This window comes from Molossus molossus, unplaced genomic scaffold, assembly GCF_014108415.1.
Source record: "Molossus molossus isolate mMolMol1 unplaced genomic scaffold, mMolMol1.p scaffold_m16_p_2, whole genome shotgun sequence".
NCBI classification, from domain to species: domain Eukaryota; kingdom Metazoa; phylum Chordata; class Mammalia; order Chiroptera; family Molossidae; genus Molossus; species Molossus molossus.
This window is the reverse complement of record NW_023425355.1, coordinates 66,342,569-66,359,447: the sequence shown is the minus strand read 5'-3', so window position 1 is coordinate 66,359,447 and position 16,879 is coordinate 66,342,569. Positions and strand designations below refer to the sequence as shown.

The following is a 16,879-nucleotide window of genomic DNA, read 5'->3' as shown; positions in this document are numbered from 1 at the left end:
TGTACCTTGGGCTCTGGGAGAGGAAGGGCAGACGACTGGAACTGTGTGGGGACACCCTAAATTTGGACTTGGAGGGTGCTTAGAGCTTTTGCTGAGTCGTGGCCATGCAAGACAATGGTCATCTGATGCATTCCCAGGGGTGTGGTAAGAGGTGGGAAGCTCTCCCTCTGAGATTCAACCCCACCAGGTGGCCACTGAAATGCAAATTGAGGCCCATTAACAACCAACATTTGCCCCACCCTTGAGAAATTCCCTTTCACTGAGCACCTGAGGGAGTTTTACATTCACCTGAGAAGCTGATAATCTTTAGGCAACCACCACAGATAGACTCCAGGGGAAAAGCTAGAATAACTGTACCATCCCTGGGTTAGCAACACTAACAAGGAAAGTAAGACTTAATGATGGTGTTTAACGTGGGTCCTCACTGGCTCATCCAAACCCAGGTGAGGGAGCCACAAACAGCAGAACACCAACACGCACAGGGAAAATTTGGCAGGCTCCAAAGCCCACTGTGATAGCCAAAATGGTAAAACACAGAAACAAAAGCCAAATGAAAGAACAAGAGACTTCTACCAAAGATGACATAAATGAGGTGCAGTTAAGCAAGTTAACAGAACTAGAATTCAGAGCCATGATCTTGAGGAAGCTCAACAGCATGTGTAAGGACATGAGCACCATGAGTAAAGACATAGAAAAGTTGAAAATCAATCAGTTAGAAATTAAAAACCACCGAGAAGAAATGAAGAATGACATATCAGAAAGAAAGAATACATTGGAAAGTCTAAATAGCAGAGTAGAGGAAACTGAAGACTGGAACAGTGAATTAGAAGATAGGGAAGAAAAAATCAACCAATCAGAAAACTAAAAGGAAAAAATAACAATTAAAAAATGGGAAGACAGCTTAAGAGAAAAGTGGCACAGCCGGAAATGTAATAACATGAGCAAGGGTTAGGGAATATACTTGAAGAAATAGTGACAGAAAAATTCCCTAAATTGGTGAAGAAAGAAGGCATTCAAGTTCAAGAAGCACAGAGAGCCCCAAGTAAGAAGAACACAAACAGGCCCACACCAAGACACATAGTAATCAAAAGGCCAAAAAGTAAAGACAAAGAGAGAATCATAAAGCAGCAAGAGAGAAACTACAGGTTACCTACAAAGGAAACTCCGTAAGGCTCTCCGCTGACTTCTCAACAGAAACACTACAGGCCAGAAAGAAATGGCATGAGGTAATCAAGGTCATGAAAAACAAGGATCTGAATCCAAGATTACTCTACCAGCAAGGCTATCATTCAAAATAGAAGGTCAAATAAAGAGCTTCCCAGACAAAAATGGTTAAGGGAATACATTAGCACCAAACCAGCACTGCAAAAAATGTTAAAAGGATTGATGTAATTAGCAGGAGAAATAGGAAGAAAAATATAACCACCCTAAACAAAAATGGCAATAAATAAGTACATATCAACAATCACCTTAAATGTAAATGGATTGAATGCTCTGATAAAAAGACACAGAGTAGCTGATTGGATAAGAAAGCCTGACTCATCTATATGTTGTTTACAATAGACCCACCTCACAACAAAAGAATCACATAGGTTGAAAGTGAAGAGATGGAAAAAAATTTTCTATGCAAACAGAAAGAAAAAAAAAAAAAACCTGGGTAGCAATACTCATATCTGATAAAATAGATTTCAAAATGAAGGCCATAACTAGAGACAAAGAAGCCCACTACATCATATTGAAAGAATCTATTCAACAGGAAGATATAACCTTGATAAACATATATGCACCCAATATAGGAGCACCGAAATATATTAAAAATCTTCTGGAAGACCTCAAAGGAAAAATTGATAGCAATACAATCATAGCAGGGGACTTCAACATCTCGTTGACATCACTGGAGAGATCCCCTAGACAATAAATTGACAAGGAAACACAGACTCTACATGAAGCACTGGACCAAATGGATTTAATAGCTATCTACAGGGAATTACACCCCAATACTACAGAATTCACATTCTTCTCAAGTGCACATGGGACATTCTCAAAAATACACCACATGTTAGGACACAAACTAAGTCTCTACAAGTTCAAGAAGATTGAAATCATATCAACCATCTTCTGAGATTACAATGGCATGCAACTAGAAATCAATTGCAAAAAGAACATGCAAAGATATTGAAACACATAGTAGCTAAATAGCATGTTATTAAACAATGAATGGGTTACCGAGGAGATCAAGGAAGAAATGAAAAACTTCCTGGAAACCAATGAAAATGAATAAAAAACAACACATAATCTATGGGATGCAGAGAAAGCAGTTCTGAGAGGGAAGTTCATAGCACTACAGGCCTACCTAAAGAAAAAAGAAAAATCTCTAATAGACTATTTAATCTCACAACTTAAAGAACAAGTATGCAAACAAAAATAAAACCCAAGAGCAAGTAGAAGGAAAGAAATAGTAAAGGTCACAGCAGAAATAAATGACATAGAGTCCATAAAAAACAATTCAAAGGATCAATGAAACAAAGGCTTTTTTTAAAAAAAAGATAAACAAGATTGATGGACCCTTACTAGACTCACCAAGAAACAAAGAGAGAGAAGACAAATACAGAAAATCAGAAATGAAAGAGGAGAAGTAACAACTGACACCAAATAAATACAAAAGATTGTTAACAACTACTATGAACAATTATATGGCAACAAATTTGACAATATAAGGAAAATGGAAAAATTTCAAGAAACACATAGTCTCCCAAAACTGGACTGCAAAGAGATAGAAAACTTGAACAAACCAAAATCTACAGAAGAAATTGAAGTTGTAATCAAGACTCTCCCAGCAAACAAAAGCCCAGGCCCAGATGGCTTCACAGGGGAGTTTTACTGAACATTCAAAAAAAGAACTAACAGCCATACTCCTCAAACTATTTTTAAAAATTCAAGAAGAAGGAAGACTTCCAAACTTCTTCTGTGAAGCCAGCTTAATTCTAATTCCAAAACCAGAAAAGGACATTTCAAAGAACAAAAACTACCAGCCAATATGCCTGATGAACATAGATGCCAAAATCCTGAACAGAATACTAACAAATCGGATCCAGCAATACATCAAAAAAATTATTCACCATGACCAAGTGGGATTCATCCCAGGGATTCAAAGCTGGTACAATATTTGCAAATCAATAAATATGATACACCACATAAATAAAATGAAGAATAAAAACCACATGATCATATCAATAGATGCTGAAAAAGCCTTCGCCAAAATTCAGCATCCATTTCTGATAAAAATGCTCAGCAATGTGGAAATAGAGTGATCATATCTCGACATAACAAAGGCCATATATGAAAGACCTACAGCCAACATCATACTCAATGGGCAAAAATTAAAAGTGTTTCCCTTAAGAATAGGAACAAGACAGGGATGCTCAGTTTCACCACTCTTATTTAACATAGTACTGGAAGTCCTAGCCACAGCAATCACAGAGGAATAAAAAATAAAAGGGAACCAAATTGGAAAGAAGGAAGTGAAACTGTCATTATTCGCAGATGACATAATACTGTATGTAGAAGACCCCAAAGACTCCATAAAAAATTTACTACATTTAATAAATGAATTTGGCAAAGTAGCAGGATACAAAATTAATGTCAAGAAATTGATGGCATTCTATGCACCAATGATGAAATCACAGAAAGAGAAACTAAGAAAACAATTCCATTTACCATTACAGCAAAAAAATTAAGATACCCAGAAATAAACTTAACCAAAAAAATAAAAGACCTATTCACAGAAATCTACAGGTCATTGAAAAAAGAAATAGATGAAGATATATAAAAGTGGAAGTACATACCCTGTTCATGGATTGGAAGAATTAACATCATTAAAATGTTCTTACTACCCAAAGCAATCTATAGATTCAATGCAATCTCCATCAAAATACCAATGACATACTTCACAGAACTAGAACAAATACTTCAAAAGTTAATATGGAACCAAAAAGAACCTCAAATACCCACAGCAATCTTGAAAAAGAAGAACAAAGTAGGAAGAATCACATTACCAGATTTCAGGTTATACTACAAAGCCACTGTAATCAAAATAGCCTGGCACTGGCACAAAAACAGGCATATAGACTAGTGGACCAGAACAGAGAGCCCAGAAATGGATCCAAGGCAATATGCTCAATTAATATTTGACAAATGTGGCAAGAGCCTACAGTGGAAAAAAGACAGCCTCTTTAATAAATGGCGTTGGGAAAATTGGACATGTACATGCAAAAATAAAATAAAATAAAACTAGACCATCAACTTACACCATACACAAAAATGAATTCAAAGTGGATAAAAGACTTAAGTGTGACTCATGAATCTATAAAAATCCTAGAAGAAAATGTAGTAAACAAAATTTTAGACATCATACACAGCAGAATGTTCATTGATACATCATCTAAGGCAACAGAAACAAAGGAGAAAATGAACATATGGGACCACATCAAACTCAAAAGCATCTGCACAGCAAAAGATACAATCATCAAAATGGAAAGGCAACCCACTGTATGGGAGAGCATAATTGCCAATGATATATCAGTTAAGGGGCTAATTTCCAATATATAGAGAGTGCTCATACAACTTAACAAAAGGAAGACAAAGAACCCAGTTAAAAATAGTCAGAGGAACTAAATAGACCCCTCTCCAAACGCGACATACAAATGGCTAAGAGACATATGAAGAAATGCTCAACATCACTAATCATTAGAGAGATGCAAATGAAAATAATACTGAGGTATCACCTCACACCTGTCAGAATGGCCATCATCAAGAAATCATCAAACAACAAGTGTTGGCGAGGGTGTGGAGAAAAGGGGACTCTAGTACACTGCTGGTGGGAATGCAGACTGGTGCAGCCACTATGGAAAACAATATGGTGTTACCTTAAAAAATTAAAAATTGAACTACCATTTGACCCAGTAATTCTATTTCTAGGAATATACCCTAAGAAGCCTGAAACACCAATCAGAAACAATGTATGTACCCCCATGTTCATAGTAGCACTATTTACAATAGCTAAGATTTGGAAACAACCTAAATGTCCATCCGGAGAGGAATGGATTAAAAAGTTGTGGTACATTTACACAATAGAGTTTTATGCAGCTGTAAGAAAGAATGATCTCTTATCCTTTGAGACGACATGGAGGCACCTGGTAATTGTCATCCTAAGCAAAACAAGCCAAACAGAGAAAGACAAGTACCATCTGATCTAACTAACTTCTGGAATATAATGTACATAACAGTCTGAGGAATTGGGTAGTCCCAGAGACATGAAAGTGGGGTGCAGAATGACAATCCCCAGAAGAGCGGGTGGTGGGGGAGAGATAAACCAAAGTACTCATATACATGTATGCATGAACAATGGACATGGACAACAATCCTTGTGACAGGGTGTGGGGGTGGGGTAGGGTGGAATCAGTGGGGGGAAAAGAAACATCTGTAACAAAAATAAATAAATAAATAAAAATTTAAAAAATCAAGAAAAATTTAAAAAATAAATAAATAAAATAAAAATAGTATTGTTCAACATGTAATAATCAAATAAGATATTTAATCTTCCTCTCAATCTTGGAAACCTTAGTACATGTGCTTGAAAATACTTAAAGCACATATTTTGGACTATCCACATTTCAAGAGGCTCAGTAGCCATATTTAGCTGGTGGCTATATATTGATTGGATAGTGCAGCTCATGAATGAACCCTCTTAATCATTACATTCACTGTCCCCAAAATGAAGGCATTAGCATCAGTTTAATGTGGTTTTATGAGGAATCATCAAACATAGTGCCTGGGACAGTCTATGCGCCAATTAAATAGTAACATTTATTAGTAGCTCTTCTGCTGTACTTTTTGCTCATGCCATAATGTCTGCGACCCTCCTCACCACAAACCTACTTAAATCTTTTCTATTCTTTAGGACCTGATTAGCTTCCTCCTTCTCCATAAAGCCTTCCTTGATTACCATAGCACACAATAAACTTTCTCATCTCAAACTCATTTTTCAGTTATTTTAGCCCTTTACTACATTTAACCTTTACCTCCTCACTGAATTTTGGTCTTGTCTCTCCAGGTAAATTCTAAGTTCTTTGAGAGCAGGTGCCTACATATACATATGACTTTCTCACTACTGTGCCCACAGCTCTAACTGTGGCAATTTTGGGATCACCCAGAGTTGGTACGTTCATTATGGATTGAGTAAATATCTGTTTTACAATCCAAGGCCAAGCCCATCAACTCTAGGGCTAAAATGAATACTATATCCCCAACTTGTGCATACCTGTTTCTGAAACAAATGTCATGAAGGTACCAGTATTATAACTTACTAACTGAGACCTTGAACATGCAGTGTTATATAGTGGATATACTTTCTAATAAAAAGATGGGACAGGAACAGGAGATTCCCAGGACAAGAGATACTAATGATGCTCATCTTAAGAGCAAGATATAAACCATGGTAGTCCCAATAGTAGCACTTAGACATTTTCCAAGCCTCTTCCTTTACCCTGGGGGTTGAAGTTTACCACTTCTCACCTCTGCCCACTCTTTTGCAAGAAGGAAGAAAACCAACCCTTCTCCAATCCCTGATGCCAGCCCTCAGGGGATGACAGTTTGACAGGGGGGGTGCCATTTAGAAACACTGAGGAAGCTAAGAAGTACTAGGTAGAGAGAAGGAGGAGTCCTGGGAAGTAAAGTCAGAAGCCTGAGTTTGTTAATCAGTGGCAGAGCTAGTCTCCATGTTCCATGGGCAGATTATACCCCATCAAGGGGTTCTTGCTTCCTTATCTACACACCGAAGGGGTTTTTCTGTAGAAGTTATTTCCACCTCAAAAAACACACTAAGTATTAATGAACCGAGACTCACAAAATAATTTCAGAGTGCAAAAAATTTCAGGGGGCATGTAAGCTGCAAAACTTTTTATGCTGCCAAGCAATTCAGTGAACTCTGGCTGAAGGCTGGTAACTACAGGTGATAAAACTTGGAATTTCACATGTTGTTAAAAAAAAAATCAGCTTTTTCTCTGTTTGCAAAAGTCCTTAGATTTATGTATTTTGGAGCAGATTGAGCTTTGAGAAGAAAGAGAACTAGTTCTTTTAAAAAGAAGTAAACATCACCAAGACTTATTGTGTGAAGAGTTCCACATTGGGTTTGAATTTACATACATTAGAAATCCTCTTTTTCTTCCTTTGCAATGAAGAAGAAAACATAATATTCCTACTTTGTAAAAGAAAGAGAAGAAAAATAATATAGAAAAAAATGTCCTTCTGTTTAATGAAAGCCCATTTGTGCTCTGCTTAGTGTCCCCCAGCAATACATGAAATAGTTTCAACTTCAGTTAAAAAGAGGAGAAAATCAATTAATTAAGGTATTAATAAAGTCATTAGCTCATAACATCAACCTGAAGAAGAAAGGGAGAGGTTCGGTGTCCAGGTCATTTAGGAATTCCTAGTGTTGTAAAGATGATCAAATAAAACCATGGGTGGCACTGCTTTAAGTAACCCATTCTATGTGAAGATGACAGCTCATCTTTCTTACTAGATAAAGCATGACTACTAAGCATGAGACTGTTTTGACAAATGTACCAAAACAACACACTGAATATCCACCGAGTTCAAAATAGTCCCCTCTCAAACTTCTACACTTCTTTTATGAGACTGCTGCCACTGCTAATCACAGTGTTTATGGAACTCTTCTTTGAGGACTGCCAGTATATGCACCACACAAAAACAGCAGTTACAATGGTAACTCCAGGGCTTGAGGGATCCAGTCCCATTGGAGACATATTTCCCTTTGATTTAAGTACCTGTACTTTTATTTAGTCTGTGCTCATATATTAATGTCATTTGATCTCAGTCATTTACATGCAGTAGGAGGATCCATGCAGTTGGTTTAGACATCATTAACTGAGGAAGGAGACCAGACCTTCAGCATTAATGACTTAATGTCATATATAACTCCCACTGTTTAGAGACTTTACTTATGACCAACTATAGTTCTTTTTCTACCACTTGTTGTTGATCTAAGGACAAGATGTGCAAAGACTCAGCTTAAAAAAAAAAACACTAAGCTACAGGTTTAATAACATCTTTATTCTTTTGATTTGGGCTAAAAAGTTGTTTCTTGTATTAACTTTTTATTGATCACCACTATGATCTTAACTGAAAATTTTGCTGGCCTTCTTCCATAAAAATAATGGCTTTGATATGTATTCCCCTTTGAGTAGTTCAAGAAAAACCTTATTGTGGCCTTTTATGAACTAGTGGCCTTAAAGTAAATGTTTACAATATGATAATCATAACTTTGCTCAGGTAAAGTTCCCTGGGCTTTCCCTGGATAGAAATGGGCATTCTTAGGGCTTGTCTAAGGAGTACAGCGAGGAGCTCAGACTTGCTCTTAGGAGATAATTTGGCTTACCATACTCTGGGTATTCCATGGGATCTCTGAGAGACTTTTGATCTTGAAGCCACATGTATTGGACAGTGGTTCTCAAACATGACCATTATAATTTCCTGAAGGGATTGTCAAAACAGAGATTGCCAGGCTCAACCTCTGAGTTTCTACTTTAGTAAATGAACTCAACAATGTGTATTTCTAACAAGTTTTTAAGTGATACTGATGCTACTGGTTCAGGGGCCATGATTTTAGAACCACTTCTATAGTTTGTTTGTAAAGGCAGAAGTTACGAATTTGTGTCCCAGGTCTGGAATGGGAAGAATACACATTTTAAAGTCAGAGATAACCAGGTTTCAAGTCTAAACATCACTACTTAACTTGTAGCATGATTCTGAGTGAATTCATTCTCTCTGAGTCTCAGTTTCTTCATCCTTGAAATGGGAGTGATATTATCTGATTCACAGTATTGTTGAGATTTAATGTATAAGTGCCAGGCACAAGCGCCCCCAGCTCCTGGCTATGCAATTGGTATAAGGATGTGCTCTCTCTCAACAACAGCTTTATGTTTTCCCTTCATGAGGGTTAGTGAGCTCTTTCAGGCCTGGTTTATTTGTTGTCCTAGGAAATTACACAAAGGTAAGGTCTATTAAAAATATAGGCCTTAGTTGTGGGCAAATTATTGCCTCTCTCAGGGCCTTGAGTTCCCCATCTCTAAAGTGAAGTTTGACCTAGATGTTTTGCTATCTCAAAGATGTCTTCTTGTTCTGACAGTCTAGGGTTGCATGACTTAGAACTCAGGTACTCATTGCAAGATAGTCTGTAAAAATAAAATGAAAAAAATATATGGTTCTAGTTTTTATTTGTTTACTTACATTTAATATCCTTAAACTGCCCAGCCTTCTTTAACAGTGGGATACTGCACAAAAAGTCAGAAGAAGCTACTAAATATTACTTGATATCCTTTATAGTTAGATCTCTTTAAAATATTCCACCACAGATATAAAATGATATATCTGTTGTTTAATACTGACATCTAGTGGCTTTTCCTTATCAAAAAATATATGCATTTCCTAGCTTATCCTAAGCTCTGATGTTTTTGCTGCAGACATTCATTCAACACTCTTTTATTAATCAATAATTTTATGCCAAACATCATGCTTGGTCCAGAGGACATTACATTGATAAATGATACAAGGTCCCTGCCCTTCCAGAGTACAATGGGGGAAGCAGAGAAATTACTATACAATCTCAGCACATTGTGCTAAATGCCACAATGGAAAAATACCACTGCAGTGGGAACAGAGGAATACCAGGGCAGTTAAGTCTTCCAAGATAGGTTAAGGAAGGTTTCATGGGATAGGCAGACTCTGAATTGAGTTTTAAAGGATTTTCTAGATAACCTGCAAAAGACAGATAGAAACCATCCAAAAGTGTGGGCATTCCATATAAAAAGGAAAGGGGCCTGTATAATCATTGCTCATGATCAATTTTGAAAATTAACATTACTTTTACATGCCTGGGACATAGAATATTGAGCAGAGTTTTTTGACCTTGACACTACTGATATTTGGTTGGATAATTCTTTGTCTGCATTGTAGCATGTATGGCAACATCCTGACACTCATCCTACTAGATGCCAGTAGCATTTGCCCCCAATTATGACAAGCAAATGTCTCCAGATATTGCCAAATGTTCAAGATTCAGGGGCAGGGAAGGAGAAATGGAAAATTCATTCAGGAAAAAAAGGAAAATACATGATAGAGATAAGGGAGAGAAAGAAAGGTGGTTGCTAAGCCCCACAAGGTTGTATCTACCATGTGGAGGAGCTTAGAATTCATGTCATAGTGGATAGGAATCCATTGAGATGTCTTAACTAGGGAATGACAGGTCAGATATGTGCCACATGGAGGTGTGGAGTGGGTGTGAAACTGGAGCCAGGGAGGTGGGCCAAAATTCTGCTACAGTGATCCTGGAGAGAAGTGATAAGGGCCTGACACTAGGTAATGGAAAGGATGGACTCAAGAGCTATTAAGAATCAGAGTCAGGGGGGTAAAAAAGAACTAGAGTCAGCAGGACTTGGGAAAAGTTCAGATGTTAGTGATGAGCAAGATAGAGGAGTCAGGATGACCCCCAGGTTTCTTGCTTGGATAACTCTTTCATTGGTTGCTATTTTTCCTCAGTTACTTATCAGTGAGAGGAAGAAGTTGGCTTAGACTTGTACAGGGTAGCAAACATTTCACTGTGTTCTGCCTGTAAGGGCATACCGAGTATAAAATAATGGCCATTAACCCAGGTGATTGATGGGAAGTCGTGACTCTATTTTAAAGATGTGACTCCTGGTCAACTAAATTAAGTGACATATTTGGTCACAAGGTATTTCCATCCAAATACTACTGACTTAAACAGGCTGAGTGTGGTTTTCCTTTGGCTGAACTTGGCTCACTTGTTTAAAATTAAATCAGTCCATTCAGTAGCAACCTTTGGGTTTATGTCAAACTGAAAGGAGATTCCCAGCAACTACCCCAGACCTACTTTCACCTGCATCTTGTCCTGTTTTGATCAGTGCCTGGATATGGGAATTACTGAAAGGAATTACAAGATATGATGATAATATTGGGGGATATGATCAGAATTCAGATGCATTTTGAAAGGCTTAGACTTACTCTAACAAAAAGAAACAGGGCCACAAATCAACTACATTAGGCTAAGACAATGTAGACTTGATTTCAAAATGTCATATATATGGATTAATGAAAAAATGTAGTTGACTGTGTGTCAGGGGTGTCGAGTTTCTGCTAAAAAGGCCAATGTGGTATGAGGCCACATTAAGGGAAATGGTGTCAAGAATGAGAGTGGGGATAGACTGTCCCTACTTGTTACTTGTCAGACTGTGCCTGGAGGGCATGTTCCAATAAAGTGGGATATATTCAGAGACAAAGAGGACACTGAGGGGACTTGAAACTGTGTAGAGAATAGTTGAAAATGATATTTACCATAAAGAAGAGAAACCTCAGGGTATTAAATGCTGTCTTTTAAATATCTGAAGCCATATGTGTGGAAAATCTTAAAATTCATAAATAGGTCCTCACGATCTCAAACTACCACTTTTTGCTGACAACACATCTTTTTCTTAAGCCCAGATTACTCTCTGCATACTAGATCTATCCATTCAACTCTCTTTTTAAATGTCCCACAGGCACTTCAAACATTCTGTAAGAGACCTGAGAGGCATCCTTAACCACTTCTCCTTTCTTTCACCTACATTCATTTTGTCACAAAGTCTTATTAATTATACCTCTCAAATACTTTTTTAGTTTGCCTCCTTTCTTTGGTCGTGTTTTCTACATTAACCTAAATTAATTTATCTAATTCCATCTTCACACACATACACAGTGATCGTTCTAAAAGACAGATCTCATCATGACACATCCTTGTTTAAAACTTTTAAAGGCCTCCCTGTTGCCCACAGAAGTCTAAATTCTTAAATATTGCATCTTGGGCCTTCCACAACCAGGTTCATTGCTGCTCCTTCATCGTCAATTTTTACCATACCTCATAATTCCCAGTAAGATGTCTCACTGCACCTCTTCCACAGACAATAGGATAGTTTGTGCCTCTGTGCCTTTGCTCATGTTAATCTTTCTGCCTCATACTCTATCTCACTATTCTTGCTTCATCTAATTCTTTCTTATTTTTCAAAATAAAGCTACAGAAAGTCTTCCTCTATTCTGTCAGTTTAGGCTAAGAATCACTTCAAGTTGCTTTGATGTACTTGCTGTAACATTAACAGCACATTACATTGAAATACTCCCCTTGCGTTTCCGCCTCTTACTCCCATCAGTGTCCCCTCATGCCTGTCTCAGTGCCAGGCATACATTAGGTGCTTGAACTGAATTGACCACTGGAAAAATGTCACTCATGTCCCTGAGCCTATTTGATTCCCAATACATTCTCATAAGGTTGGGCTTTCATATTCTCATTTGCTGTGGGTGGGAAGACTGCTTTTCTGACATTTCCTTAACAATGCTTCCCTCAGAAGAATGTGCATCCTGAATCCTTCACCCAACTAAACCTCCCAGGTATTATTCTTAACTGCCTCCCCAATACCCACACACTATGCAATTTGGGAGATCACTGGACACTCTTGGAGATCTACCCTTCAGCATATCTTACTTTTATCTTATGAGATCATTTTTCAAGCAGAATCAAGTGTTTCTAGTTGTGGCGATCTGGGCCTCTGGGCCTATATTCCCTGGAAGAATGGGGCTGTTGGCAGTCACTGCATCTCCAGAACTATTGTCACCTGAACGTAGGGTAGCTGTTATCATCAGGGCAGTGTGTGTGTGTGTGCGCACGTGCATGCATGCCTATGTGTAGGCTCTTCAAATTTCTCTTGCTGCCATGATAATCCCTGCAGTGTAGAGAATGAGGTTGCCCACATTGGGCTGCCCTCAGCTTAGGACTTTCAAGAGAAAAGAGTCACACATCAAGAACATAAGAGATTCTCTGAATGTCTGCCTCTGCCTTTTGTGGTGCCTCCTCTCTCTCTCCATGTGGGTCTGGTACTTACAAAGCGTTGGTCTTGGCATGCTGGTGGTTGTGATTAATCTGCTCTGAAAGGTAAGGAACAGTTGTTAGAAATGAGAGCCTCAGACTTGCACTGGGGTGCACTCTAGGATTTTCCAGAAGATGTCACTGTAGGCTTAAATCAGTAAAACATACTAGGGAAAAAGGACTGTCAGCTAAGCATGAAGGCGACTCCACTACGATAGTTTAAAACACCCAGCAGCCTCCATTATAATGCATGCCTGGAAAAGCTGGTTGAAAGATTAATACAAATGTGTCACTGAACTTCATACATTTCTTTTTTTTTCTCAAATAATCAGACTAATTGTCACTAAGCTATCACCTGAGGTGTAGCATAAAGACTCAATAATTATGTACTGAATGAATGAATACCAAAATTAGGGGTGGAAGAACAGAACCCATGGGAATAGTGGTCACCTTTGCTGATAAAAGTTGCTGGGGAACAAAAGCTGCTACTCATTAGCAGTGTGTCTTTATTGAGATGAATTTTAGTGGCACCAGCTAAATCAGGTCCTAGGAGAAGCAGTGAGATAGGTGAAGATGGTCTTGGTCCCCTCTCCATTCTCATTCCCAGATGCTTCTGTGTCCATGCTTGTTTATTCCAGAAAAGTATTTGAAGTGATTAAATTTTTTTCTGTGATTTTTGCAAGACACTTAGAAGATTATGCAGTTTTTCTATAACCAGGCGTATCCTTCTTAGTTTCCCAAATCTCTGGAATAGCTAATTAAATAAGCAATTAAAGGAGTTACAGATTTTCTGCTTTGTATCAGGTATAAAGGCCAAGGTACAAAGTTGGATTGGATGGTATGAGAGTTTTAGAAAAATAGCACAGAACCCCTGTTCTAGAAAACAGTTTAAACAGAAATACAAACAAGTAATTACAATTCAGTATCAAAAGTGTTTTAACACAGACTCAGTGTGGAAGTGCTATGTGACACAGAGAAGAGGTGATGGCTGACAACAAGGGTTGGAGTAAATTTTCTCAGAAGAAAGATAGTACTTGGATTGGAACTTGAAAGATGAGTAGAATCTTCCAGTCAAAGAAGGAATGTCACACCAGGTGGAGGAAACACCATGAACAGAATAGAGGCCTACAGGAGAGCTCCTAGGGTGCCCTAGTTGCTCAAAGGCCAAGACTTAGGAGAAGAGTTTCCTTGGAGGACATCAGCCAATAGACTCAGTCAGTTGGGTGATAGAGTTGGTTCCTTCTGGCTCCTCATGCATGTGTGCAGAGATACCATTCCTTCAGATGGAAATGCATAAACTTCAGAAAAGCTTCAAGCCATTTCCCAAGCTTTCTTTAAAGAACTAAATGCTAACATTCAGTGTTTATTATTGTTTTCCTTCCACAATATGCCCCTCTATGACCTCATCTTTTATCCACTGCCCCTGAGTGGAAACTCATTTGTTATTAAAAGCCCACCCCAAACTTGTTTCTCTCCTTGAGTATACCTATACCTGATCACATAATAAGCCTTAACGTTCCTGGGATGTGTTGGGTGTATATATATCTGCTGTGTGTGTGTGTGTGTGTGTGTGTGTGTGTGTGGTTTAAATGTTTGCTACTTTGCTATTTGAACAAAGAACTTTATCAGTTTGCAGTTTTAAAGTGAAGATAGTCATACAACTAAGCCTCTGCTCTTGCTTTCATCCAGGTGTCCTTTCAGTGGGTAAAGAAAAGGGGTATTTTGATACTTATAGAGTTAACTTTCCTATCAGAGAAATTTGTCATGTGTGGGGAGACTGAAACCAAAGTATTAGCTTGCGTTAGCAGATATTCTGTCCATTTCAGTCAGTGATTGAGCACAATGTTTATTTCTGGAGGCCCTGGGCTGTTCTGTCTATCTCTACTTTCCACTTCCATAATGTATAAACCATGATGTTATGACAACAGCCAAAATCAAAGATAGCACATCAGACACTCTTTCAATGAGGTTTTGTTTTTTAATAAGATATCCTGGTTAGACTAGATATTGGAGAAAAAGGTTTTGTATATTTAGAAAGATAGATTAGAATTTATGCTCACTTATCAACTCCTTATCACTTCAAGAAAATCACTTACGTTCACTGAGTCTCCATTTCATGATTAGTTAAAGGGGGTTTGGAGGTGGGAGTGTGAAATAAAATGGTTGCCTACTTAGAAAATCATTGAAAGGATTTTGTCATTGGTTGGAGAGAGAGATAAAGGACAAGGGAGAAGGGGGAGTGAAGAATGACAAGGCCAATGTCTAGGCCTAAACTTTTCATACCAGAAAGTTAGGTGAATTAATTAGCTATCTGTACAGGCTAGTGAAACTCAGAGAGGATACTAAAGCACAGTTGGCAGCACAAATGCCACCAGATCTCCATCATTCCTCTTCTGCCTTCCTTACTAGCCAGTGAACATCACACATACCATGCACCTCCTTGATGCCACTATGTCATCCAGATCCCTGATTGTTGGTCTTTGTGCTTTTTTCAATAGAAACTTCCACTATATCACCATCCTTCGAGACCCGGTGTCCCGGTACTTGAGTGAGTGGAGGCATGTCCAGAGAGGCGCGACTTGGAAAGCATCACTGCATGTCTGTGATGGAAGACCCCCAACCTCTGAAGAGCTGCCCAGCTGTTACACTGGTGATGACTGGTCTGGCTGCCCACTGAAAGAGTTCATGGACTGTCCCTATAATCTAGCCAACAACCGCCAGGTGCGCATGCTCTCTGACCTGACCCTAGTAGGCTGCTACAACCTCTCTGTTATGCCCGAAAAGCAAAGAAACAAGGTCCTTCTAGAAAGTGCCAAATCAAATCTGAAGCACATGGCATTCTTTGGCCTAACTGAGTTTCAGCGGAAGACCCAGTATCTGTTTGAGAAAGCCTTCAACATGAACTTTATTTTGCCATTTACCCAATATAATACCACTAGGGCCTCTAGTGTAGAGATAAATGAGGAAATCCAAAAGCGAATAGAGGGACTGAATTTTCTGGATTTGGAATTGTATAGCTATGCAAAAGACCTCTTTTTGCAAAGGTATCAGTTTATGAGGCAGAAGGAACATCAGGAAGCTAGGCAGAAGCGTCAGGAACAACGCAAATTTCTGAAGGGAAGGTTTCTTCAGATCCATTTCCAGAGCCAAAGGCTGGTCCAGAGCCAGAATCCGAATCAGAAACCAAGTCAGAACCCAAATATGAATGCAAATCAGAATGTGACTCAGAATCTGATTCAGATTCAGAAGCAGAACCCAGGCCGAGAGCAGAGCGATAGCAACACCAGCAATTTCACCAATGACTACATAGTCAGTGTAGAGAAATGGCGTTAAATGGCCCCCAAAGGCTTTTGCACACTCCTCCCAAAGCGCCAGTAAAAATATGGCAAATCTGAAAAGATGAGAATGTCCAAACACATCCTAGTTCCTTAAATTTGGAAGCAAAAAGGAGTTAAGATGTTGCCTTTACAATTGCCTTTCAATTAAATACTATACTGTGTGTGAGTAAAACAAATTTCAAAATGTAATTAATTTGTCTTTTTTGTTTGTTTGTTTGCAGGAGTATTTATACAATCCAAATACCAAATAAGACTCACCAGAAATTTTTCTTTAGATATCTTAATAAGTTCTTAAATTAGTTACAAAAACAGAATGAAAACAAAATTTAGCCATTGACTTAGTGCTAAAAAATTGACTTAATTTATGATACAGTGTTAAAACTCAATCTTAGAAGTAAAATGTTTTCAGGGGTAAGCTTGAATATAAACATAAAAAACTAAAATTAAACACATACTTTTTCAAAAATGTCTTTCCCAGATATGGGTATCTTTATATAAAATATTGGCTTTTCGAGTAGAACAGGACTCATATCTTGTTATTTAAAAGATGTTT

General features: G+C 38.2%; 1 protein-coding gene across 1 annotated transcript in view; it reads left to right on the top strand.

Annotated features, from left to right (window-relative positions):
• The window catches only part of HS6ST2 (heparan sulfate 6-O-sulfotransferase 2), a 467,845-nt gene extending 451,524 nt beyond the window's left edge, over positions 1 to 16,321 (top strand). Inside the window, 1 exon segment of the mRNA XM_036271595.1 lies at positions 15,487 to 16,321. Within this exon segment, the coding sequence (XP_036127488.1) occupies positions 15,487 to 16,321 (835 nt within the window).
• Positions 16,322 to 16,879: the final 558 nt, after the last annotated feature.